The 26,393-nt window shown below is 51.4% G+C and overlaps 1 protein-coding gene across 1 annotated transcript in view; it reads left to right on the forward strand.

The window, feature by feature from the left end:
• The window catches only part of GPSM1 (G protein signaling modulator 1), a 61,875-nt gene that overhangs the window by 29,811 nt on the left and 5,671 nt on the right, over positions 1-26,393 (forward strand). Inside the window, exons 10-11 of the mRNA XM_062505458.1 lie at positions 10,142-10,212; positions 12,298-12,477. Coding sequence (XP_062361442.1) covers positions 10,142-10,212; positions 12,298-12,477 — 251 coding nt within the window. The remainder of the gene's footprint in view (positions 1-10,141; positions 10,213-12,297; positions 12,478-26,393) is intronic.

The following is a 26,393-nucleotide window of genomic DNA, read 5'->3' on the forward strand; positions in this document are numbered from 1 at the left end:
TGCTGTGTCTGGGTCAGAGGGAAGTGTGGATGTGGCCCATGGGCTGCTCACTGCCCTGCAGAGATCCAGATGTGCTGTGTTAACATCTGGAGCCAGCGGTGATGTTTCTGTTGTCTGACAGAGCCAGAGCTGTGCAGGTCTGTGTGTGTGTGATCCCTGGAGGATGGGAAAGGGCTGAGCAGCTGCAGTCTCAGCTCTGGAGGTTGCAGTGACCCCATTAATCCGTGGTGCTCACATTCCCAAGGCTGGAGCTGTTTGTGGAGTGAAGGACAAAGTGTTCTTGGGAGGAACACCAGCAAACAACTGGGATTTGCAGTGCAGGGAGAGGAGGATCTTGGAAAGCAGGATTTCCCCTCTCCACGTCCTGGGAATCTGCTGGGGAAGTACAAAATCAGCTCTGTGCTGGTGGGCTGCAACCACAGGGAGGGAGTGGAGTGTGAGATCACACCTGGCTGAGCTCTCAGTGCTTTACAGGTGGGGAAGGTGCTGGCCCTGTCACAGGGAGATGTGCAGAGGAGCCTGACTCCCTGATTTCTCCTTAGCTTCTATCCTGGCTTCAGCTCTCTTATTCTGCACTTCAGTGGAGGATGAAAGGCCACCAGTGTGTCCCTGAGCCCTTGAGGGGAGATGTGTTTAATGACTGCCAGGAATTTTGGTACCATCCTGTGCACCTATTAAATGATTAGAATAGCAAAATTATTTATATTATTAATAGCAGCAATTTGCAGCCAGAGGAGCATCTGTTTCTGTAATAGGAAGCAGGTGAGAGAGTTCAGATTCAACTTGGCTTCGGAACCAGCTATGCCTTTTGGTGTTGACAGATCTCGAGGTGAGGAGAGCTTTCCTTTATTTTCTTCCCCATTCAGATTTCTTTTCCTGCTTAAGGTTACAAAATGCCTGCATATTCCTAAGGATGCTGAAATCCTCCGATTAGGCAAACGTGATAAAACACATCAGTTTCATCAAGCAGATACAGGAAAACTTCATAGCAAAGGCTGAGCCACATTTTTGCTGTGATGTCCTTCACAGGTTACTTCAGCTTTTAGGGCTTGGGCATTGCCCTTCCCTGGGCTCTGGGGGTGGAAGGAGAGCCTGACATTTCCCTCTGCTGTTCTGGCTCCCCTTGCTGAGCTCTTTATGGTTTTAATTAATATTCTGAGAGTATCTGGATGTCAGAAGACAAAGCTGGAGGCCGGGGAAGTGGGGCAGTGCTGCAGAAGTCTTGTGAAAGCAGCGACCTTGTTGAGAAAGGCAAACACAGAGAGCTTAAAGCAACAAACTGGAGGAAGCTGGAGAGGAGCTGGAACATGAAGTAAATAAACAGGGGCTGGGTTTGCTTCTCCAAACAACCAAAAATGTGGCCCTGAATAAATCTCCTTTCACACACTGCAAGCTAAAGAGTTGGAGTATTGGCAGGCTTTGCCTTTGGAGAGACGTGAAGGACTTTTCTGTGGCTGCACAGGGTTGTTTTTAGGGATGAAGGCAACCAGGGCAAGAAGCAGCACTGGGAGATGTCCTGGGGAGAAGACAGACAGCACTGATGCCCTTTTCCACATGAGCTGATTTGGGCTGAAGCTGCAGCATCTGCTCTGTGAGGAGCTGCCTGTTCCCAGCCTGGAGCCTGCTGCCTGCCCCTGGGTGAGGGAATCAGGTCTGGGGATGCTGCCTTGATCCTCGGGGGGATGCTGGGAGGGGGGAGCACAGGGATCACCCAGCACCCAAGAGATGGAGGCAGAGAGGAGCCCTGGCCACCCTCTGTGCCTCTACACAGTGAGAACTGACTTGGAGCTGCTTTTCTTCTGCTTCTGGCAGCTCGTCAGCCTCAGCCATCACCTGCTGGCAGCAGCAGTGTCAGGAGACACGAAGCAACCTCTGCTGGCAGCTGGGAGTGGGTGGGGAGGGCTGCAGGTGTTCCAGGAGGCGTTGGCATGGGGATGCTTCCAGAGCTGGCTCCTGGCACAGTTTCTGTGCTGTTTGCAGAACAGAGCACAGGCACCACTGCCCTGCTGTGCTTGGCTCTGAGGGCAGGGAAGGACTCAGCCCTGAGCCTGACTGGGAGCAAACCCAGTGTAGGAAGTTGCAGTCCTGGAGTACAAGGTGATCTTACAACTCTGAGTAATTGCTCAGTGATGTCTTTGATTTCAGCTTCCCCCCCACGTGCAACGGGCATCAGCTTTTCTCTAAGCAAGGCTGAAATAAGCCTATTTCCAAATAAAGCATTGGCACTTTGGGTCAAAGAATGAGCCTGACTTGCCCCTTCTGCTCATCTCCTGCTGAGGAATGGTAGGCACGAGGCTGCTCTGCTTGTGTGGTGTTCCAGAGGCTCCATGCTGGGAATGCTCATCCCTGTGTGAGGCAGCCCAGCTTCAGGTTGTGTTCTGCAGTGGGCACAAAACCCCACTCCTTCCTGAGCTCTGCTCAGCTCTGTGGGGCTTTGATTGTGGGGCTCTGCATCCCTGATGCAGTTTTGAGCTCATCTCTTCAGAGGAATCTTTGAACCCTTGGATCAATCAGAGTGGAATAGAAGAAATCTGCTTTTATGTTTTCCAGCCTGTTTGTTTTTGTTTGCTTGCTTGCTTTAAATATCTTTGAAGTACCTAAAAAGTGTTTAGGGCTGATGAAGCAGGCAGGATTGACCGTCCCTCTGCTGATGCAAGTGGGGAGGTGGTGATGCTGCTCCTCCTGCCAGCCTGTGCCTGGGGCTGGGATGCTGCCCAGGGACAGGGATGTTCCTTCCCTGTAGTTTGCTCAATCTTCCTGCAGAAAACTGTCAGCTGAGAGATGTGGCCGTGTGAGAGCAGCATCTTGCTGACAGTGGGCCAGCCCTGCTCCCTCAGGCTGTGATTTTTACTGTCTGGGAAGCATTTGCCTTCCCTCGGGCAGAGTCGGGGTCACATCCCCAGCATGGAACGTGCCCTGTGTCCTTACCAGTCACGCCGAGTTGAGTGCAGCAATTGAAAGTGTTTAATGGTAAATATCCTCAGCTCTATTTGATTTTTCCCAGGAGCTGATGGCTGCAGCTCAGCCTTTTTTTTTTTTTTTTTCATTGTGAACATGGAAGCCTGAGGCATGCTGGTTAATTGTACCTGCTGACACAGGGGGGTGATGGATGAGGTGCTGGAGAAGCAGAGAGTGGCTTTTGGCCAAGTGGAAGGAAGGATTGGTGGTCTGGTGGCTTTGTTGTGCTCCAGCAGGTGCTCAGAGGGAGAGCTGGGGCAAATATTCCCATGTGCCTGCAGGAAGGTGTCCAAAAGACTTGTCTGGGTCTCCAGGGAGCAGGGCAGGAAGGACAGGAGAGCTGCTTCCAGAGGGGGATTCTGGAGTGAAGGTTCAGGTCTTCTCAAAGATGCCTCTTCTTTATAATGAGTTTTTTCTAAATCCTCTGCTCTTACAGCTGTTAAATCATTCCAGCAGCACTGATGGGGGGGGATGAACCTCTGAGTCATTTGGATTTTAAACTCAGTAATTTAGCACTCACTTCAGACTGCCCCAGTATTGGCTTTAGGAAGTTTTAAAATACCCTTCCCAAGTATTTAATGTTCCTCTCTCATCTTGCTGTGTACACGAACCTCCTTCCCAGCATCAGTGTTAAATACAGCAGGGGCTCTTGGCTCACAGCAGAGGAAATGCTCCAGGACTGGAGAAGATGATGTTGTGCTACTGAAATTTGTTTTATCTTGATGCCAGGGGAGATGGAAAGTGCTGGAAAAGAGGATGAGGAACAGGGCAGTTCTTGAAGCCTGTGGCAGAGAAGGCACAACGTGGCTTGTGGCAAAGCCATCCATTCAATCAAGATTAAATCTCTTCTTGTGGGGAGGGAGAACTTTTTGGAAATCCTTGGTTCTGGGCAGGCTGAAGTTCCCTGTGGCTGCAGTTCCAGACTCCAGCAGCACTCCCAGCCCTGCTGTGCTGTCTGCACCTTCCCCAGACAGTTTCCCTTGGTAGCTGCTGAGTAGGAAATGCCATGGCTGTGGTGCTGCTCTGTCCAACAGCTCAGCATTGCCTTGAAGAACAAGATTCCTCTGCCTGCTGGACCTTTTATACAGCACAGAGCAAGGAAAGAGAAGGAGGAAATTCTTTTTCTCTCTGATAACTGTCTGTGTGGATGGCCACAGTCTGCTTTTGCATTTCTCTGAGCAGGGCAAGGCCAGACCTTCAGCAGAGTCCCTGTCATCTCTTGAGTGACCTCAGGACTATCCTCCTTCCCTTGGACAGCCAGCCTTGGCTTAGCAAAAACACCTGGCAGAGCTCAGGATCCAGCGTGTTCCAGGAGCTGCTGGAAGCTGGTGGCTGATCAGGAGGAGGGATCAAGTCCATTCCCCCTCTTTTTTAGAGGATTTTACTGTGGGTGCTTGATGGCTGCTAAGCTGACGCGTGGCTGCTCCTCCTCTGCCCTCTCTGAGTCAGCCTGGAGGACAAAATCCTGTCCTTGGGCTTGTCTGGCTGCTGGAGATGTTGCCCCTGTTAATTATTGTGTGTCACTTTCTCGCTAAACTCTGGTTTTGATCTCTGCTCGTTCAACAGGAGCTGATAAAGGATGGTGGGAGGTCATGAGACTCTGCTGTGTCCTGGCAGGGAAAAACCCTGCCCTTAGAAGCCAGCCAGGTGTTGCTGCCAAGTCCATCACACTTCTCTTGAATTAGCCCTGGGGTTATGAGCCTCCTCCCAGCCTGCTCCACCCAGTTCAGTTTATCTCCCAAAAGATCCTTCTGTCCCCACAACTGTTCCTCTCTGGAGCAGACGATTGCCTGGGGGGGTTATGGTTACAGGAGGCTGTGCCTGACATGGCCCAACCTTCCCACAGCCTCCAAGGCTTGTGTTTGCCAAGTGTTTCATGGTTGGGTACTCAGTGTTTTCTGCAAATACCCCTCCTAATTATTTCATTCTTTGACCCAAATTGCCGATGTTTTATTTGCAAATCACCCTTGCTTAGAGAAAAGCTAACGCCTATTGCACATTTGGGGGAAAACTGAAATCAAAGATGTGCCCAAGGCCTCAGCAATTACTCAGAGCTGTAAGGCTACAAGTAAGATCCCCTCGTACTCCAGGGCTGCAGCATTCCCATGTTGACTTTTCTCCTACTGGAGGAAATAAATTAGAAAAAACGCAGTTCCATTGTGCCATTTCTACCTGCAAGGAGGACTTTTCGCAGGTTTTACCTCTTCCATGTGAGGGTGAGGGCTCTTTGGCTGGTCCTTCAGAGTATCTCCTCATTCCCTCTCCCCATCTGAGGAGCCTCTGTGCCAGCTGCTCACCCTGAGTGCAGTCAGCAAACACCACAGGGCTCTGGCTGCTGTGTGCATGTGCAGCATTGCTGTTATTTCTGTTATTTTCAGCCCGTTGCTCGGCTGTCAGACTGGGTTGTGGAGATGCAGAACTCGGGTGACACGAACACAGAGCATCTTCTTCCACATCAGCCAGACGAGAATCTTGAGGCAAAGGGAACTTCTCTTTATTGCCACAGATTGTGTGCAGCTTTTTTTTTTTTTTTTTTTTTTTTAAAAAGGAGCAGTTTTGCCACAGAGGATAAAACTGCAGGATTCTAGCTCTGGAGCAGGGTTTTGTTGTGCTCAGTCCCGGTGGGAGGTTGAGATTTGTTTGTGCTCTGGATGCAGCTCATCAGTGCCTCCCAGCAGAGCTGGGATCATTCCTGTCCTTGTGGTTCTCAGTCCTCACAGAAGGACCCAGAGCTGTTGGGATTCCCTGGTCCTTTCCTGCCTGCAGGACTGGGGTAAGCAGATGGTCCTGCCCATGGATGGGCACACACAGCTTGGCACCAGCATTTTATGGCCCAATCATTGTAAATAACTGTTATTATTTGCTTTCTCTATTTAAAGAAAAGTATTGTTCTACCCCAGTAGCAACTGGGAAAACAAATGCCACCATTTATCAAGCGAGTGCTGACAATAATAGAGGTCAAGTGGATTTATAGTGCCAGAACCCATTATGTGTTTGAAGACTAATTAAAGCCTTAAATGAGATGCTTGTCCTACCGGAGGCCGCTTTTTTTTTTCTTTCCCCTTCTTTCTTTTCCTGCTGCTGTGCTTGTTTTCCCCCCCTCCCCCTTAGCTCTTTAAGAGCTTTGCTGTAATAATGGAGCACGAGGCTGACAGAGCTCCCCTGATTAGATGTCAGCAGTGTATGATTTGAGCTGCACTGGGAGCACTGGACCGTATCTCCACTGTCACTTCAGAGCTGGGAAGGGTTTCCAAACCAGCATTCCACCCCAAACAACTGGCTGGCTGCTCTGATTTAATTATCTTGAGCAGTATTTAGAGTTGCCTGCCAGAATCAAGGTTTGGGTCTGTACAGATGGGGAGAGGCACTGTCCAGGTCTGTGAGAACCCAAAAGCCAAGTCAGTATCTTGGTTACTGCAGGTACAGGGGAAATGACCTTTTCATGAGAACACAGCACGTCCTGATGCTGGATTTGTTGTGTTGTTTGGGGTGCCCAGCCCGTGTTCTCTGGGGCTGATGAAACTCCACAACCTTTCCCTGTTGGTTTTCCATGGAGTCCCCTGTCAGGGTGAATTCTGCCTGCTCTGGCACAGTCCCCCAGAGGGATCCAGCGTGTTCCCAGCTGCAGATACAGAACTGATGCTGTCTCTGCAGGAGAGGGGGCAGAACTGGGGCTTATCAAAGCACATGTCAGCCTGATGAGAGCTCCTGCCCGGGCTCCCTGAGTCGCTGCTACACATGTTCAGCTCGATCTTGTCAACTGCAATCTCTTGGAGATGGAGCCTGTCCGTGGAGGAACAAAGCTCTGTCTGCCCAGCTTGCCCTAGTGCTCCTTTCCATGACATGATCCCATCTCCATCCTTGATAAAACTTCCAAGTGTTCTCCGTGGCTGCAGATCAAGGACAAGAATGTGAAAACGGTTAAGCTCGCTTCAGCAACCGAATTGCAAAAGCAATAAGTAAAAAAAAAAAAAAAAAAAGAAAAAATTTAAATCCCCTTGGTTCATTGATATCATAGATGGGGAGGAGGAAGAGATTTTGAAAAAAAATATTTAAAAAAGGAACAACACCCCTGAGCAGTGAAAAGAGCAACATCCCAGGAGCTGCAGGCAAACAGGGCATGAATGCAGCCAGTCAGGAGTGTTGCTCAGCTGATGTTCACAAGAAGGTTTCAACTTGCTCTCTTTGAGACCTCAGTAAACCTCCAAGACAGAGAGAGCATTTAGAAAGGCCCCTGAGGTTTTCCATTACTCTGCAGCAGGCTTGGTAAACATGCCAATAAATGCTGGGGAGAGAGAGGAGGGGGGAAAAAAAAAAAAAAACCCCTTCCAGAGGAACAGACCTGGATTTTCAACTGCTCAATCCTTCGCATCCCCAGCTGCCACTGGGGAGAAGGAGGCAGAGCTCAACTTTGGCTGAGCTTTAAGTGGTGCTGCAGGTTTTTCTGGGATAAAAAAGTTGGGAGAGGCTGAAAGTTAACATCTGGAGCCATCTGAGGGAACGGAGATGGAAAGTTAGCAGGACTCCTCCTGTCGTGGGACACTTGTGAGTATGGAAAGCTCTGCTCTCCTGGAATGTGGATGAGGATGTGTGGGATGAGAAGGGGAGAAGCTCCCACACGTCTGGTGGGAGCTGCTGCTGTTGTGGATGCAGTTTCTTGCAGCCCTGAGTGACAGGGACCCTCTTAATGCTGCTTGTTTTAGTGCTGGTGGATGGGGACAATGTTTGGCATCCCGGCACTGTCTGGGATTTCTGGAAGAAACAGCTGAGTTGGATGAAGTTTTTTGTAATTCTGAACTTTTTCCTGTCTCAAGCTCGAGTGTGTGTAAACCCCACAGGGTCATAGACAGCCCCCAGCATCAGAACAAGAGGAAAAGATGAGTTGTTCTGCTGGGGTAGACTCAGCTACTTGTGTCTATTAAATTAACACCAGGCAGGTTTTTTCTCTGCTCAGAGATTAATGGCTGCTGGCCAGCGGTTCAGCACTCTGGGAACACACAAAAGCACCTGAGGATGGAGGTGTGTAGTTAATGACTTTTTAGACAGCTGGAAATGATGTGTGTTTATCTAACTGGGCACACTTTGCTGCTTTCTTGCTTTCCTGGAAGTTGCTGTTAAGCAAGGCTGTGACGCACGCTCCCTTCCAGGGGCTGGGCTGGCCTCTGCAGCCCAAATGTGCCTCTCAGGAGGTGTTTGTAGGTGACTTTTACTCCAGACCTGCTGCAGGTTATTCTGGGGGAAGCCACGAGCAGCTGTAGCAGTGTCCAGAGTGCCTAACTGGGAGCCACTGGGAACAACCCAGCGCTGCCTTCCCCTCCCTGAGTTGAACAACGTGGCAGCACCCAAGAGTCCTTCACCCACCTCACAGCCATCTCCTCCGTGCTGAGGATGGTGAGAATGTGGTGGAGCAAAGGGAGTTTTCTTCAGGGATGGGGTTGGTGGGTGTTAGGAGGGGCTGCCCAAGGAGTCACCACCCCTGGAGGTGTAGAAGGAATGACTGGACGTGGCACTCAGTGCCCTGATCTGGTTGGCACAGTGGGAATCGGTTGGATTTGAGATGTTTGAGGCTTTTTCCAACAGAAATGTTCTGAGCTGCTGACGGGTGGGCCCCTGGCTTTGTGTGCAAGGGGTAGAGTTTGGTGGAAACGACTGCTCCTCCTGAGGTGTGCTCAGTGTCTGTTCTCCACCTCCAACCCTGATGTTAGTCCCGCTGAACTCAAAGGCTGGTAATGAATCACCTGAAAACAAAGCTGGTGCTAATGTGCTTTTTTGGAGTAGAGAGGCAGAAATGTGCAGAAATGTTTTGCTGATTGGAGTCTTTATGGCTGTGAGCAGCAGTGAATCCCTTCAGGGTGGTGAGGGGCACAGACACAAACTTTAGGTCACTTACTGCCCTTGGTGAGCTCCCAGCTGCTCTGAGCTTGTATCTTGTGAAGCTGAGCTTTCCAAGTCAGTGCTGTCCTTGGAGTTGGTGCAGTTTGGATACAGCTGTGGTGGCATCTGAAGCTCTGGGTGCGCTGGTACAGAAATCCCTGGAGCCTTTTTCCATTCCATCCCTGTGCTCTGCTTTTCAGCCAGCCTCGATTTGTGAATTTTGTGCTGTCAAGTTTGCCCAGTGAGCAGCTCTGTGACCCCCTGAGCTGGGAGGGACAATGAGCACAGGTGCTGCTGGGTTGGGGGGAGCTGGGGAATGGTGGGGTTTGGGGAATTTGCTGCTGCAGGAACCACGCAAAGCTCTGTAGTTTCTGTTCTCAGGGCTCAGCACGGGGATCACTCCTCCCCCAGGATTTCCCCTCGAGCTTGGAAAGTGTCACAAGACCTTGAGTGGGGAGTTTTGGGCTCTGCCCTGCACGGTGTTGTTGGAGTGGGGATCAGCTAAACTGAGCCTTCAGGAACCATCAGGAAAGGGAATAAGCTTTCCCAGCTATGGTGAAAGCATCCCAGGGCAGTTCTGTACATCCTGGCTGCTTGTCAGCAAGGCAAGAGCAGCTGGGAGCAGGTTGAAATGAGACTGGAGGTAAAGAGGGTTTGGAAACCAGGAGTCAGAGCTGAACTGTTTCACCCACTCTGTTGTTGTTGGAATCAAACATCAAAATCTTATGAAGTCTCAAATAAATATCAGAAATCCTGCCAAGTTTTGATTCTTCTGTCAGGTTCAAGGCAAGATTTTGTTCCCCTTAAGGCCGGGACTATGATAGTTAAAAAACATTTGCTCCTTCACTTAGTTTTCCAGCCTCTGTGACTGTAGAGAAAAGCTCAAAGTTGAGTCCCAGAAACATTCTTTCAGTTAAAAACATGATGATAAAGCAGAAAATCCACAGATGTATTAAATTGTCTATTTGTTATGATTTTTCTCAATGCCAGTCCTATGACTTTTGTGGTTTAGGGTGAGGTTTGTAACTCCTGAATTCCAGAGACCTTGTCTGAGATCAGGGTCATGTGTGACCTGGCTGCAGCTCTGTAGCCTCACACAGCCCTGTGACAGTGCTTTAAAAAGACCCAAAACAAGAGGGAAAATAAAATCCATATTTGAATCTCAAGGCCAGCACATCCCATCCCATCCCATCCCATCCCTTTGACTTTTCGTTGACCAGAGCAGAGGATCTGCTGTGGTTTGGGTTCTCTCTGTGTGACATTTGTGCTGTTGGTGACACCCCCCTGATATGAGAGTGTTGTTTTGCAGGAGCCAGGCCAAAGAGACTCCAGGGGAACAGCATGGACAGCTTAGACCTCCTCAAGTTCCCTTCTGAAAAGGTAAGAAAAGGTGTCTCAAGAGACTGTCAGTGGGAATTTGCACAGGGATTCCAATTGGTTTGTTGTTGACTGGCTTCATTTGCAGGGAAATATGCAATGAGCAGATATCATTGGAGTCAATGGGATTAACCAAAGAGGGTTTCTAGAGAGCTTGGAGGAGAGGAACAGCTGGTCTGACTAAAAAGGCACTTAACACTCAAAGCTGAAAAGTCACTTCTAGGCTTTCTTTGAAAACTCAGCCCTTTATTGGAAGGATCATCATGAGCAGTTTAGCCCAGTGGCTGTCAGTGCCTGTCACCCCAGTGGAGTGACAGAGGGGATAAGCACAGGGATGGAGCACTGCAGGAGCCAGAGGGTTTGTTCCAGGGGCTCCAAGGATTGCTGTGCTCCTGGGAATGTCAGATCTGAGCAGATCAGCGTTTCCTCTGTGTCCCCAGGGCTGTTCCTGCAGCAGCTGGGGGGCACTGAGCCCTTCCAGCCACAGGGATCATTTCAGTCTCAGAAAATCCTGCTGGTGCTGCCAAGGGTTCAGTCCTGCTCGTTCCCAGAGGAGGTGGCCAGGCCTGCAGCCCTTCTGCCCTTTTGGAATGTTTTTGGCACAAATCATCCACATTCACCCAGTGCTTTCCAGGTACAGCTCTCCTGAGTGTCCCAGGGAGCATTTTCCCTTTACAGAACTGTCACAGAGAGAAAAAGCTCAGCCAAGCTGCAGGGGGCTGCACAAAGTCAGTGGGAAACAACCTCAGGTTTGAGAAACCATTTAGGTACCTAAAAGTCCCAGTAAATGCTGGGAAGACCAGGCAAAAGCTCCTCCCTGAATTAACTCTCTTCGGAAAATAAATTCCAAATGTCCTGATGTGTTTTTATCAGTTCTCCCAGTGCCCCTTGGCTGTTTTGGCTCCTGCCTGCTCTCAGCACCGTGACTCCATCTCTGGGGTGTCGATGGCAGGGACAGCAGTGCCCAAGGTCAGGGGACATTGGCTGTGTCCTCATCAGAGCAGCACGGCCCCGAGGGCTGGCCAGGGGCTTGGCTGATGTGTGACTTGCTGTTCATGCTGGCGGTTTGCTGCTCTTTGCTGTAAAAGCTGAGCACCACTCGATAGTTCAGGCAGGGTTATGGATTTCAGGGTTCCATGGGGAGGATGCAGCAAGCAGGAGCTCTGGGCTGGGGTGTGGGCTCTCCTGTCCCCCTGCAGTGTCCTTGGGAGGGTGTGAGTTCACCTCTCCTGCAGAGAGTGGTCTGGATGCAGCTCCTCTCTCTGTCCCCCCGTGGCTCACAGGAGGGGTGACAGCCCTGGGAGAGGCTCCTTTGCTTTGTGCTGTGCTGGGAGTGAGAAGGAGTGAGGAGTAAACCCGTGGAGTGAACTGTGACCTCTCCAGCATCCTCTCTGTGATGTCTCTGCCAGAAATGCCTTCTCTTTCTTCTCTGCCAGAGGTGCCTTCAAAGCCAGCAAAGTCCTGGTCCTGTTACCACACTTCAGGAGCTCCTGTCCAGTGCCTCTGCACAGAGCTGTGTGTTGGGGCACAGGGAGCACCCACCTTGCACACTGCAGGAGCCCTGCTCACCCTGCTCTCCCCAGTGTCTCTCACTCCTTCGTTTGATCTCCTCTGGTTTTATCTCCCAGCCTCTTGTTTATTCCTTTGTGTACCAGACTGAAATCTCTCTCTCACATGCTGGCTTTCACCCTGAAGGTGCTTACGTGCTGTAATTGAGTAATCTCTCCTGTTGTCATGCACTGAGCAGTGTGAGGTCTCTAACCAAAGCACTGCAAGGCACTTTCTAATTCTCATTTATATTCACTTGGCTGCTTTTTGACATGTGGACACCGGCCTGGCTATGCTGGTGCCATCAACGTGGCAATGAATGTCTCCCTTGTTTTCACTGTTCCTGTTTGGAATGTCTGTCCCCTCCATTTCCCCACACCTGGGATGCCAACCCTGTATTTTTGTGTCTGTGGGAGCACTGAGCACAAGCCCCACAAGAGCTGTGCTCCTGTGCCTCTCTGCTGTGTGCCAACAGAGCTCCGTGAAAACCTGAGCCAGGCAGTTGCTGCAGTGACTGTTTTTTTTTTTTGCTTTCCCAAGGACCAGAATGGGGACAGCCACCACGTGGGAGAGCTGAAGATCTCAGGAAAAGAGTTCTTGTCATTACCTGCAAGAACGAAGAAATACCGGGAGCACCAATCCAGCTTGGAAAGGAACCCCCAGGGATCAGGTGCATCCTCTCTGGATGCTGGGGAAGTCCAAGTCCAGGTGCCACAGTCGGTAGGAAGATGATTTTAATCTCCAGTGTTCATCAGGGAGTTTCTCATGTTTGTTTCTACCTCATTTCCAGCTGGGTTTGGGGGTTTGGGACTTTTGGCTGGAAAACAGAGTCTGTAGCTGTGCTCTGTTTGTTGGCAAATCCTTTTGCCTTTTTGAGCCTCAGCATCACTGTCCTTTTAGCAGAGCAGTGGTACCAGTCTCCATCACAAACTGGTCTGTGAGGGATTGGCCCTCAGTGGTGACATTGATAACCTTCTCTTGAGGGACAGGAGTCTAGAGCTGAACTTAGCAGAGTTTAGAGTTGTCAGGATTTGAATTCCAGAAAAGCACAGCAGTTTGGGTGCTTTGTGGAGCTTGAATTGATCGGCTCCTGGGGTTCATGAGGAGTGGGATTGATGCCTTCAAAACACAGAGCCTTTCCCAGGTCTTTGGTGAGTGACCAAAAGTGCTGGTTGCCTTTCCCAAATGTGGGACTGTAGATGTTCTACCTCATGTTCTGATCACACTGATGGTCAATGTGCAGAGCAGTCTCTTAGAATTCATCAGAAATGGTAGAAATCATAATGCAGGAGCTTTTCTTTGGAAGCAGCACAGGTGGAGCTCATTTCCTCAAGAGCTGGCCCTGCTGTGGGTGATTTCCAGGTTCCTGCTCCTGTGTGGGGAGCTCTGATCAGCCAGTGCTTGGCTCCCTGGAGGATGGTGAGGATCCATGTCCTGGGAAGCTCCCCAGATGCCTTTCTGCTGTTTTTAACCTGAAAGTTCTGCTGGTTTGGGGCCGTTCCCTTTCCGTTTGTGTTGATGTTTGTTGTGACACATGGCAAACACAAATACTGGGGAGCTTTCCTGCAGCTGTGCTGGGTTTGTTCCCAGCCCTGGAAACAGGGCTCACACCCACAATGATGACATTTGATGGTTTCTGGATCGTGGGAGGGGGCTTGGAGGTGTTTGAACTTGGTGATCTCAAGTGAGAAAGCCCCAGATCCTCAGCTTGTTGCCAGGAGAGACGAAGTGTAACAGGAAAGATCAATGATCTCATGGGTGCTTGGAAGTATTCAGGTTTCTGCTTTACACGGAGTCTCTAACACACTATCACAGTTCTGTGATCATGCAGCGATTCCAGATGGAATAAATCCAAGCCAGAAAAGATAGGCCTTTTTTTTTTTTTTCTTGGCATTTAAGAGAAAGCGAAATTAAATATTTTCACGCTGGCTAAGAAAGAATTGGAGCTGCAGAGCTTGGGATGAAGCCTGGCAGTGAGGATGCTTGAAGGTGTTTCTGGCTCTGAGTGCTTTGTTCCTCATCTGTGGATCATGGGGAGAACATATCCTGCTGTACCTGTGTGTATGAGTGTGTGGACACATCCCTTTTTTACCACAGGCATTTCTGATTTTCCATTCTCTGACCACTGGAGACCAAATTTTTACACCAACTGGGGTTTGGGTTGGTTTTTTTTCTTTTTTTTTTTGACTTCTCTGAGCTCATTCTTCTTTCCCAACTGTGCTCGTGGAAATGGTCTGCTGGGAAAAACATTTCCTACAGCTCACCGGTGCAAACATGATCATTGAGAAGGAAAACAAAGCTCATCTGAGCCAGAGAGGAGACAGCAGCATGGGGGCACACAAGGCAATACAAAGAGAGAGAAAAAAAAAACCACTTCTGCTAGAAATAGCCTTGTATTTTTAACTCAGACATTCAGCCAGAGACCAAACAAAAGCCACGCTGCAAGAGCTGGGAAAAGCATTCCTTAGGAGTGTAGCTGTGGATCCATGGGCTGTGTCTGAAAAAAGGCCCCGTGGGGCTTTGCCAACCACTGGTGACCCCTTGGCAGCACTGGTGGGGTTTGGGGAGAGCCCAGAGGGCTCTGTGGTGGCTCTGGGGGACATGGTGGGGTCACTTCAGGGGAGCTTTGCTGTGCTGCTGCTCCCAGCTTTGCCAGGCTGACTCTGCAGCATGGGCCAGACCTCAGAATGTTTAAAGTCAGCATTGTCCTGTGGGTTTTGCCATGAGCAAAGCAACCCCACTGCGTTCTGCTGCCGTAGGGGAGTTGAAAAGCTGCAATTCCATCCATGGGAGCCTTCGTAATCCAAGGGAGCAAACCCCACCCAAATGGGAGAGAAACTATTCCTGGTCAGGCTGTTCAGACAACTCCCCCAGATTCCTCATTTTGCAAGGAAAAAAAGCAAAAAATTCTCTTAAATGCATTGGTAAGCTGTGAATCCTTCATTAGAGGTGGTCTCTAAAGGTTGATGTGGGGTGCCACAATCCTTGCTGACCCTACAGAGGAAAACCCAGACTGTGAGCAGGGAAAAATTCATCCTAGGACCCCCAGGTAAGGTGACCTCTGGATCAACCCTGCTGTCAGCACAGCCCCTGACCTCCCTCCCAAGGGGCTTCTGCAGCTGGGGACATCCAGGATGGATCCAGGATAGATCCAGGATGGGGAGGTCCAGGAGCCTGACTCAGAGCTCCTGGATTCACCACCCATCCCCTGCCTGTTGTTTACCTCCCTCTTCCCCATCGTGTGATGGGGTAAGGCTGCTCGCCTGCCTCCCCCGGGGAGGTTACAGAGGCGTGATGATGGCTCTAAAGTTGTTTGAGCTTCGGATGGCAGGAGCCCGTGGTGGTTGTTATTAGCATTGGTGATGATGCTGCTGCTAATTACCGAGCTGCTGGGAAACTCCCCGTGGGAGGAGGCGGTGGAGGGGAGGGGAGGCAGGGCACAGTGAAGTGAGCAGGGGATGGAGAGGAGCCCGTCCCTCCTGGCAGCTCTGTCAGGCTCTGAGAGGAAGGCTCAGCCTGCTGGAAAAGCCGTGGGGATGCTGGCATGGATGGGAGAAGCCATGGCCCAGGTGCTGCGGAAGGTAGGAGAGCGTGGCAGGTCCCCCCTGTGCCTCACACCTCGCTGCCACTGCTGTGCAAGAGGCTGGTGTTGAACGTGATGCTCATGCAGGAGGGTCCTGACCCTGCTGGGGTAGAGAGGGCCTTCCTTACCCTTCCCAGGGCCCCCTGAAGTGGGGGAATTTCTCAGCCATGGCTGGTGGTCGCTAGGAGGAGAAGGACCAGCCCTGGCAGGGTCCTGCTCACCTGTGAGCCCAGGTGTGCAGCTCCCATGGGGATGCTGAGAACTGTGAGTGCCTGGCTCTTCACAGCAAAGGAAGGTTTGGTCTGGGAGAAGCTGGTGAGGGTGAGGTGCTTTTGGTCACATTTTTGCTCTGTTGCAGCAGAGCCCTGAGCAAAAGTGGCTGCATTAAAGCTCTGTCCCTGTGCCTGCAGCCAGATCCAAGTCCCTCTAAATCCTTCCCTGGGACCCGTGCAGTGCACACCTTCTGAGTTTTCTCTCTTTTAAAAAGAACATCAAAGCAGAGGTTTTGTGCTACGTGAAACTTGCAGAACATCAAAGGCTTGCTCATAAATTTAACCCCTCTCTCCACTGTGATGAAGGTCAGAATGCTCCAGCTTGGGTTTGACTTGGTAACAGATGTGTTTTAGGGGGTTGTTAGAAGGTTACTGAAAGGATGGGATTTTTCTAACACTTCAGAAATATCAGAGATTTGTGTTCCTCACCCTCCTCTGTGCAAAAAGGAGAGGGCTCATGGAAGGAAGAGGCTGTGTATTCTGGAAAAGACTTCCTGGGGACCTGCCCAAATTCTGGACCTGTGTTTAAGGTCAGAGGTCTTTGAGGACGATGGGACTGGTCATGAGCCAGAATTCAAGGGTTAAAACACTTTATTGTGTCAAGGTCTAGCAGCTGGAGCAAAACCCATGGAGTGAGGTAAGAATCAAACCCAGCTCTGTCTGATCTGTGCTCTGGAAAATGGTCCTGATCCTCTGGACTCTCCCCTTCCCAGGCAGTGATTCCTCTCTCTCCAGACCTGTCCTCCACCCTGCCCTCAGCCAAACCCATTTTTAGTCAAGGGAAAGAGGAGCTGTGTTTGGTTGCAGTGACAACTTGCAGGGATGGGTTGCTGTTGTACACTGAACAATTTTCAAGCACTCACCAAACATTCCCTGGGACGAATGTTTTTATAAGCCCTTTTTTATGATTACAGTGAGAAGCAACCATAAAAGAAAGGAGTATTTTGTAGGTCATACATCCCAGTCCCAGAGGCAGGTTGCCAGAGTTCTTCTGATGGTTTTTGCAGGGTGCTCGTGGTTGACCCTCTGAGGGTCAGCCCTGGGGGCGGTGGCAGGGAGCTGATCTGGAGGGTCCTGCCTGTCCCTGCTGGATCAGGGGCTGTCCAGGCAGCTCTTGGCTGTCAGTGTCCCCATCCATCCCCTGTGACTTCTCTGGGAACTGCAGAATGGGCTGGATGGGAGCTGGGGTGCATGGATGCGTCAGCCCTGGGGGCTTCTGGCCCTATTTCCCTGGTTGCCTTGTCTTGTTTGAGGGGAGATTGGTATTTCCCCAATTCCCTCTGGGGTTTACACCAGGCAGCCTTCACTGCTCGGTGGTGCCTGTGCATCTTCCTTCTGTTTTAACATCAGGTTGTTCCCTGCTTCATCTCCCTGATGTGTGGATCCCACAACACAGGGGCAGTGCAAATCACACCCTCCTGCATCCCACAGCCTCCACGTTTGCTCAGCTGCAGGGGTGTAATTATGCCATTAGTGCTGGTCAGACTTTCTGGTGTAAACGTGCTCTGAGAGCCAGGGAGTGGAGAGGAAGGGAGAAGCCAGAGCCAGGGAGAGAGGAAAGGCAGCTGCTGCTAAATTTAAGACTGTTCCTATGACACCTGGAGGCTGCTGTGGTGGTGTCAGTCCTCTTGGAAGTGAGCAGGTAAACACAGAGCTGTGGCTTGTTCTTGGAGTGCTTTATCTTCCTGTTCAGCTGGTGGGACCTTCCAAAGTGCTCGGGGCAGGGAGGCTGTGCTGGTTCCTGGCTGGAGGCAGGATGTGCAGGAAAACCTGGAGAGCTCGAGCCTGACAGGTATGGGGAGGCTCTCCCAGGGATTTGGGCTGTCGGGAGAAGCAGTCAGGGATGTCTGCCCAGAGGCATCTTAAATTGTCTGCCCTTTCTCTCTTTGTTAAGCTATAGGGTCCTTCTTATCTCCTGTTCTCTGGCTCAGGTGGGCTCCTTGCACAGATGCTGCACAAGCCAGGAGAGGTGTAAGAACTGCTCTCCCAAATCTGGAGCTGCAGCTGAGCCAGAGCCAAGGCTCTCAGGAGTTCTGCAGAGCCCTGGCAGTAATTCTTCAGTGGGACTTTGGTCATGGGAGGCAGGGAGATAAATGTGGGGATAGAAAACCGCTGCAAAAGGTGGCAGCACAGAGGTGGGGGGAGGCAGCAGCATTTTCTGGCTTGTGCTGCCTCTGCTGCATTCATCGCCTCAGAGGCAAATTATCAGTTTCTTCCTTGAATATTAACAGCTGCCAGGTAATGAATTCCCCCTCTCTGTTTTATAATGGCATTAAAATTGGGATTTGCCTTGGTTTTCTCTGTAATTATCCAATGAGCCTGTGTGAGTGAGAGGGAGGCAGGGCAGAGCTGGCTCTGCTGCAGGTAAGTGTCGTGCCTGGGGAATTGAACTTGGGAATGACCCTTCCTGAGGGGCAGATCCAAGGGATTGAATTTGGGAATGAGCCTTCCTGAGAAGGCAGGAAACTTCCCTGTGCTCCTTGGGACAGCAGTGGTGCTGGCAGGGCAGTGTCTGTATGGGCTGCAGGGATCAGTGTCCCTGATCTCCCTACCTTTGGGATATTTCTGTTGCTTGCACACCCTCCTTCTGTGTTTTCCTTGGTTTTCCCTCCTCCCAGGCTGTGGATCAAAGCTGAGCTGTGTGCAGGGGAGATGGGAGACAGGATTTGTACAAGCCTGTGCCTGTGAATCAGCCACACACAGGGGAAAGAACCCGTGGGCTGTGCCATGTGCAGGAGGGTGTCCAAGCTCTGGCATCTGCAGGGGTGACACCAAGGACACCCGGGCTCTGGATGTTTCTCTGCTCCCTCAGGTTGAGGATCAGGGACTTCATTTTCCATCCTTAACTGGCTGCATGTGGAGGCCAGCTCTGGGGTTAGGAAACTGTAAGAAAAAGCCTCTTACCAGAAAAATCTGCTCTAGGAAGGAGGTAAAAACTGAGCTGGTAGTCCAAGGTCACCCAGCAGAAGTCTGAAGGTCAATGACCCAGGCTGGAGGTGACAAATCAAGCTCCCCAAATCCATTCTTCTCCCCTTGACTCATTGTAACTGAGTTTGCAGTTATTGGCACTTTGAAGCCATAATTGAGGTCTGCTTTCCTCCTTGCACAACCTTTTCTCCCGGCAAACTGTCAGCCATCAAGTGGGATGAGACAGTAAAAGAGATGTTAACACTCACCATTTCCTAGAAACTGTCACTTGAAAGAGAACAGCACTGAAAAAAAATAAGGATGAATTGAAGCCAAACCCAGAGTGATAAACCTCCAAATTTTTGATTTCTCTCAAAATCTGGAAATTCTCATTCCTTTCTCTGGTCTCTGCCGTGCCTGGGGTACTTTGTACCTTCACAGTTCTGGCCTCTGGTATTTATTAAACTTCACATGGCAGAAGAGCTTAAAAAATATCACAGCCCAGGTTCTCTTTGGATGTAAATCAGCCTAATTGGGCTTAAATCCCAGGAGTTGGGGCGACACCAGATGACAAGAGGGTCTCTGGTGGCTCGGGGCTGTGTTTGATTTTCTTGCACAACCATCCCTGAACTCTCAGTTGTGGCTGGTGGGATCTGGCATGGATGGATGCAGCAGGAAGGGATCATGGTCTGGCACTGAGATCTGTGCTTGCTGGGTCTACCTAGAGAATCCTTTCATTACCAATAACTTGCGTTTCTCTTTATGTAAATTGTATTTAAAACCAGGAAATGCAAGCTAATATAATGTTTTCTGGATTTCACTCTCTATAACCAGACCAGCTCTGTCTGAGCCTTATCTCTGATTGTGGCTGTTTTCAGCTGCTGGGCAGATCTGGAGGCTCCCCCAGAGGACACAAACACAGCACAGCCTTGGGGCAGGTTTGGGTTTTGTCTGTTATTGCTCAGCTTTGGGGAGCCCAAATCACCACCAGAGAGCAGCCACTGGGCCATCCTACCCAGAGCCCACCCTGCTGCCTTCACTGGCACCAGGCAGCTCCATCCCTGGAGTTTGTGCTCAGGGAATAGGGTTCCAGGAGGCAGTGACCTCCTCAAGGGACAGGTTGTTCTTGAGTCACTGTCCCATCCTCTCCTCTGGATTTAGGGTGGCCTTGGGGATCTCTCTGAGCTGTCCTTGCATCTGTATTTAGGGTGCAGGAAAGTGAGGCTCCATGGGAGCTGGCTGAAGGTCCTCTATGGCTGAAGGAGAAGAATGGGAATCCATAAATCCCAGGAAGGTTTAAGGGCTGTTTCTTGGAGCTCTCCTGATAAAACCTGCTGTGGCAGCAGAAGGGTTCCCCATGTCCCCAGATCAGTGTGAAGGCAGCTGAGGGGGGAGACAGAATTAAGAGGTGGAGGCAGCAATTCCCAGCTGGACAGAAGGTGTCCCTGGACAGAAGGTGTCCCTGGTTTTGGCACTGCCTGCGGGCTGGGCACAGCCTGAGTCAGGCTAATGTGGCCTCTGCTCACACCTCACCTTCAGCATCCACATTTCTCATTAACAGTGCTATTTTTAAGCCTCCCTAGGCAGTTAACACCAATTAATCTAAAAAAATGCAAATACTGGTGTTTTCAGAGCCCCCTGGCTCGTTCCCATTCCCTGTGTGGCCCCAGAAGCCCTGGCAGAGCTGAGCCCAGTGAAGTGCTCTGAGCACAGGGAGGGCTGGAGAGGTTCCCTGGGGAGATGTGCAATTAGAGCAACGTCCCAACCATCCCATGGATCCAACTTTTCCATCCTGGATCATGCTGTTTGTGCCACAGGGGAAACTCCAGCTCCCTGCAGTGCTCATTGAAGAGCAGTCCACGCAGCCCTGTCTGGAGAGGCAGCAGAGCCAGGCACTGCCTGTGCCTTGGTGCAGGAGGTGCCACTCCCCTGGGACCTGCAGGAAAGTCCCAGGAGGATTTTTTGCCTGTGTCTAAAGCCACTTGAATCCCAGTGTTCTCTGGGCACTGTCATGTGGAGCAAACCCCAAGCAGGGTGTAGTTTCATCCTACTCTTTGCAGCAGCAGGTACCCAGAGCAGGAGATGCTTTTGGCTGATAGGAGGAGCTGCTCCTGCCTTTGCATGTGATTTTTGTCTTGCCTGTTTCAACTCTCCTGAGCAGGTCACACACACCATGGCTGCAGTGGCAAACCCACAGGTACCAGCCCCAGGAGCCCTCCCTGCTCCAACAGGGCCAGGATTTCGTGTTTTGTGGGGTGCCTTGCACAACAAAGCCTTGATCTCGAGCGCGGCCTTCGGGCATTACTGGGGTGTGAGTAAATAACAATTAAGATCTGGGCGTTTGCTGAGCGAGGGGTGTTTATGTGCAGGCTGGATGTGTTATGGGTGCTGATGTGGATGGGTGTGCACAGCTCCACGACCAACTTCCCCCATCCCTACCACCCCTGAGGAAGGTGCTGCAGCTGCTCAGCTCCTTCTTAAAACCACGCTGTGCTCAGAGCAAGTAGGTGTCTAAATAAAAGTCTGATTCAAGAAAGCAGCACAATTTTGGCAATCCAGAGACGAGCAGGCTTTTTTTTGCAAAGCGTTTTCAAATCAAACTGTCAGGAGGTTCCAATGTGAGGTGCAGGGAGTGCAAGGGATGGGGAGAGCAGAGCATCTCTGCAGCTGGAGCATTGGATTGTCTCCATCACTGAAGAGGAGCTCACCTGCCCTGCTCCATGGGGCTTGGAGTGGGCAGGTGGATAGAGAAAGTGCTCTATATATTAACCTTGTGCTAATTAATCAGGAATATGGGTTATACCCTTTCAAGCAACGGAGTTATTTCAGTTCAGCCAATTAGTGCTGCTCAGCTGGGACTCCACGGCTGAGCAGGGTCCTGGTTCCACCCCTCTCCAAGTGCAGAGTCAATCACTGCAATGAGCTGTAGCCAAAACCCTGTGTTTTGCTGCTTGGGTGTGTGTTGGTGTGCACAGCCAGGTACCACAGCCCTGGTGAGAGCTACACCCCAAAAACTTACTGCTTGTTGTCATCCACCTCCAGCCTGAGTTGTTCCAAGCAGTAGTTCAGGTTCACTCCCAGTTTTGGTGTTTTAAGGGATCCCCCAGGTTTTTGATGGGTCAGACTGACCTCTGTAGCCACTCACCTTCTCCAGAGACTGACTGGAGTGAGAATGCTTCTACCTTGTGTCCTTGGTTAGTAAAACAAGCTCCAGGTGCAAAATCCTGGCATGTTTCTGTTAAATAGTGCCAGAGAAACCCAGCCTGGCATGGTAAATTCTGTAAAAATCCACGTGGAAAAGTTGCTACATTAACTGCAGAGGACTGTTTGAACACACAGAAGAGAAGCCAGGAGTAATTCCCACTGGTGTCAGCAGTGAGGGCTGGACTGACCTGTGAATTCAGCACAGGTTGTTGCGTAGCTGAAGAAAAATTGTAATTCCCATATTAATGTGGTTGTGGGCACACAGTGGCCCAGTCTGGTCACAGTGACTTCCAGACAGTCAGATCAGCACTGCGAGCAGCAGAGGTGTCAGCAACACTTCAGCCAGACACCTCCAGGCTCCCTCCAAATGCAGTCAGAAATGATATTGTCACCTGCTGCTGAGCCACAGGCTGGTGCTGGCGCCGTGTGTGGCAGCAGGGCACGGTCCCAACAGGTCAGCACTTACTGTATTTCAGAAGGAAGGCAGCGTGGGTGAGTTATTTTGATTTTGTTTGGAACAATAAAACCCGAGTTATTTGAAATCTTAACAACAGAACCAGCTTTTAGCACCGGCGTTTATAGGGATGAGTGGGCGAGTTGTTTAAAGGGAGAAAAATCTTTGAAAACAGTCCAAGTGAGGGTGATAATTTCATGCTCCAAGGGAAGCGTGTGCACGTCCTGGGCCTGGGCAGGGTGTGGATGAGCTGGGCACAGCACAGTGCAGGGCACACGTGTGCCCAGGGCACGCTCAGCTCCCTGAGCTCCAGCCTGACGTTGGAGGTGGTGTCTCTGCAGATCACACATGTCTCACTCTTTCTTCTTCGCTGCATCCTAAACCCAGAGGGAAAATGTCATTTCCTCATGTTGTTCCAAGCGCCGACCTCCTGTGTTGTGTGTGGGCTCTGCCCCTCTGTTATACCCTGTATATATCTTGTGTATATATATATTTTCTGCATTTCCCCCTGTGCCAGCTGCAGATTCCCCCTTTCAGAGCTCTCCAAAGGCAGCTCAGCTCTTCAGATCAGGGGCAGAGTGCCTGTCCTGGTTCATTCCCCTCTTGCCCCTCTCTCTAGCCATGGATTCCCTGATCTCAGCCCCAGAGGGAGCAGGGCTACAGCACCAGCACTGAGCTCACAGGAGCTGTGGCTGTGCCCTGCCCTCCCTCAGCCCTTCTTGTCTTCAGTCAGGGCCAGGTACCGAGCCAGGAGTCCTGTTCTCAGGTCCCACACAGTTTCCATCTTTCTCTGGAAATTTCTGTTTGACTCCTGGAAATTGATTTACTGATGTGGAATAGCATGGGCAGTTCCCCAGAGCTGCATTTTTTGTTCAGGTTAAAGGGATTTCCTACCTTAGCAGTGAGAAATTAGAATGAAGGACAAATGTGGACAGAGAGCCAAGAGTGCCAGTGGGGCTCTGTCCCCATTTTGCCCCTTTGGAAAAGTGTTTTTCTTCTCAGTTCCCCATTTCACTGTCAGTAATTCGCATTTCACAAACGTGTGGTAAGAGCAGCTCCTTGGCTGCTGCCTGGCATTTCCATCTTTCCCTGTTTAAAACCCTGTTGCAATTAGAAATTTCCCTCTGTCGAGCAGTGTTACATTTAAATCAAGAGATGCTGAGCAGCCTGAGCTCTTGCAATAAGACAAAAAAACCACACATATCTAATAATACGAGGAGCAGGAGGACTATCAGGAGCTAAAAATGGTCCTTCAGTATTTCGGTGCTTTAAATCCAAACGATCAGAGTGTGTCTGGGTGTGTGCACAGAGCATTTGCTGCCTGTGCCTGCGGAGCCGAGCGTGTTTGCAGATGTAGTTTGGGAGAATCGATCCCGATCTATTTTTAAGGTAAAAGTGAGTGTGGCGGGTGGGAGGTGAGGAGGTGGAAGGAAAGCTAAATATTCACGTAGCTGCACTGTGTGTTTAAGAGCATCATCTAATAACGGGAGGATCGTGGCAGAGAGGTGAGGGAGAGAGGAGCCTTCTCTGGAGTCCTCCCCATATCGTGCCAGGGCTCGCAGAGGCTCCGGGAGGAGGTGACAGCGGGGCTGTCGCTTTAAACCTCGCCTCGAACCCAGCCGGGTCACTGGAGCCGGCGACGTTCTTCTTCACATCGCTCCGCACAAATAAATAAATCCCGCTCGGCACAAATAAATAAATCCCACTCGGCGGGGCTGGGAGAGACTCGGGCAGCTGGAGCATCCAGCGCTCCTGCCCGCGGATATGTGAGAGCCGGAGCCCCGGGAAGAGCTGAGGTCAGTGGGGGAAACTCGGGGTTTGGTTTGTGTTTTCTTTTCTCTGAAACGAGAGGCTGTATCGGGAGGAGGAGGTGGATACGGAGACACAGAGGATTCGCTCGGGCCGGGATGTGCCGTGTGTGCGCTCGGGGGTTTAAAGTTTTCAGGTAGCTGCGGTGTGAACTTTTTGTTACTATTATTAAAGTTGTTGTAGCTGTAGCCGTGCTCAGGCTGCTCCGGGTGTGCTGTCTCACAGCAGAGGGTGGGCAGTGGGTCCCTGAGCCCGGCTGGGCTCGGGGGGGGGACACGGGGTGTCTGTCAGTCTGTCACCAGCCCTGCCTTGCCCGGGGATTGGCACAGAAAGGGGAAGACCTGAACAAAAACCGGGCGAGTTTTACGGCTCTGCTGCCGAGGAGCTGGGGACAGGGACAGCCCCACTCTGGAGCACAGGGACAATTCTCCAGGCATTTCATCTCCTGGTAAAACAGGCTGTGGATTTCAGCCAGGAATTTCCTTCCATTCTTCTCCTCCAGCCCCCGCTTGCCTCTCTGCAAACCTCCTGCTCGGTGCCTGTCTCCAGGTGAGGTTGGGAAGTTCAGTGCTTGATGCTTTTGGGGTTTGAGGTTGTGGCTGTGCCAGAGGTGCAGTCCCCTCGGTGAGTTCTCTGGGGTGAGGTGTGGGGTGGTGCAGGATAAAGAAAAGCTGCGTGTGGGGAACTGACAGACAGCCCTGGATGAGGTGCTCCTGGCACTGGTGATCAGCAGTGCTCCTGCCTGGAGATTTTGAGGTTGGCTGCATTGGAAAGAGCAGAGGTAAGGAGCAGTGACATGTCTGGTGCATGGGGGGGAGGCAGATGGGGCAGGGCACATGAGCACAGATGTGTGGGGATGGATAAGTGCCAGGCCTGGGGCAGGTGAGCACCTGCTTGGGCAAGGGCAAAGATTTCCAAGGACTGTCCACAGGGGAGAACTTGGTCCTGGGGACTGATTGCTGGGTTTTGTCCCAGCTCTGTTACTGTGGGATGTGGCCAGGTCACTTCATCTCCAGGTTGTGTCTTTCCTGAAATAAGGTGGAATTGTGGTGGACACACTGAAATGCTGAGGCAGTGCTCTCTGAGGGGGTGACAGGGAGAACTGCTGTGTTACCCCTGAACCCACCACCTCGTCACTCATCCCTGACCTGGGCACTCACCAGACACCTCCAGGCAGCAGCTCCTGAGCTGGATCTGCTGTACCAAACCCACCGGGGTCCATCCACCCTGGGTCTTGCCAGCAGGTCCCAACTGGCTGGACAACACTGGAGTGAGCAGCCCTTGAGCCTGACAGCTCCATCCTGCATTGGTCCAGGTCTGCAAGAAGCTGAGCCTGAAGGAGAGGAGAGGAACCGAAGGCAGGTCACTGCCCTGGGGACACCAGCTGTGAGACAAGCTGGTCTGACAGAGGGACAAGGTTTGGCCCTTTGGGTGTCTCTTGGGTGTCTGTGGTTTTGTTTGGTTCAGTTTGGTTTGGTGGGCACAGCTCCCTTCAAAGGGGACATTCCACCCATGTTTGGATAACCATGGAATCGCTGAGGGATGTGCCATGACTTGGCCAGCACAGGAATACCTTCTGTGGTGCCTGGGGACCTCTGGGGTGCTGTCCCAGAGCAGATCTGACAGGGTTTGGTGAGGCTCAGCAGCGCTGTGGGAAGAGTGGCATCCTGAGCTGATGTGGGGGCAGCAGGAAGCTGTGGGAGAAGCTGCCACCAGAGCGTTGGGGTGAGGGGATCTCTGGCAGCAGATGTTGGTGTAGTGGGGTCACAGCTGGGGCTGGCTGGAGGTCTGGGTTGCTCAGGTGCCACAGAGAGATTGGGACAGGGTGCTGATGCCAGGATGGAGCTTGGCAGTGGGAATGTGTCCGAGAAAGGTTCTCTGCAGAGTCCCGGGTGGGCAGCGGGTCCAAGGTGGAAGCCCTGCAGGGCATTTTTGGTCTGTGGCTTCAGGTGTTGGGAGCTGGGAAATGGTTTAATTCTTGCAGTGAGGCTTTATGCCTTTGTTTAATGGCTTTCCTGAATCGGAGTGAAAATGGCCGGGGGGGGTGGGGCATGGGAGTCAGTTCTGACTTTGTTCTGCCTTACCTGGGATCGCTCCAGCCTTGGCCTCACCTGCACATCTGGAGTGGTCAGACTGAGGGATTTCCACAGGAGATGCTGCTCCATGTCCCGCACCTCTGGGGTAGAGCTGGGCAGCCCAGGACCTTCTCAGCCCAAAACTGGGACAGGTTTTATTTGGTGTGAGAGTTTATCAGAGAGGAAAATAGGTGGATTTGTACATCTCTACGAGGTGTAATGACCTGGCTTGGGGCTCCTGAGGAGCTGGTGGTCCTGGCCTGCAGGGAGAGGGGACAGTGGCGGAGCAGGCGCCTGTCACTCCCTGCAGCTGCTTTTTGCTGCCTTTCCAA

The sequence above is a fragment of the Cinclus cinclus genome, chromosome 19, assembly GCF_963662255.1.
Source record: "Cinclus cinclus chromosome 19, bCinCin1.1, whole genome shotgun sequence".
NCBI lineage: Eukaryota > Metazoa > Chordata > Aves > Passeriformes > Cinclidae > Cinclus > Cinclus cinclus.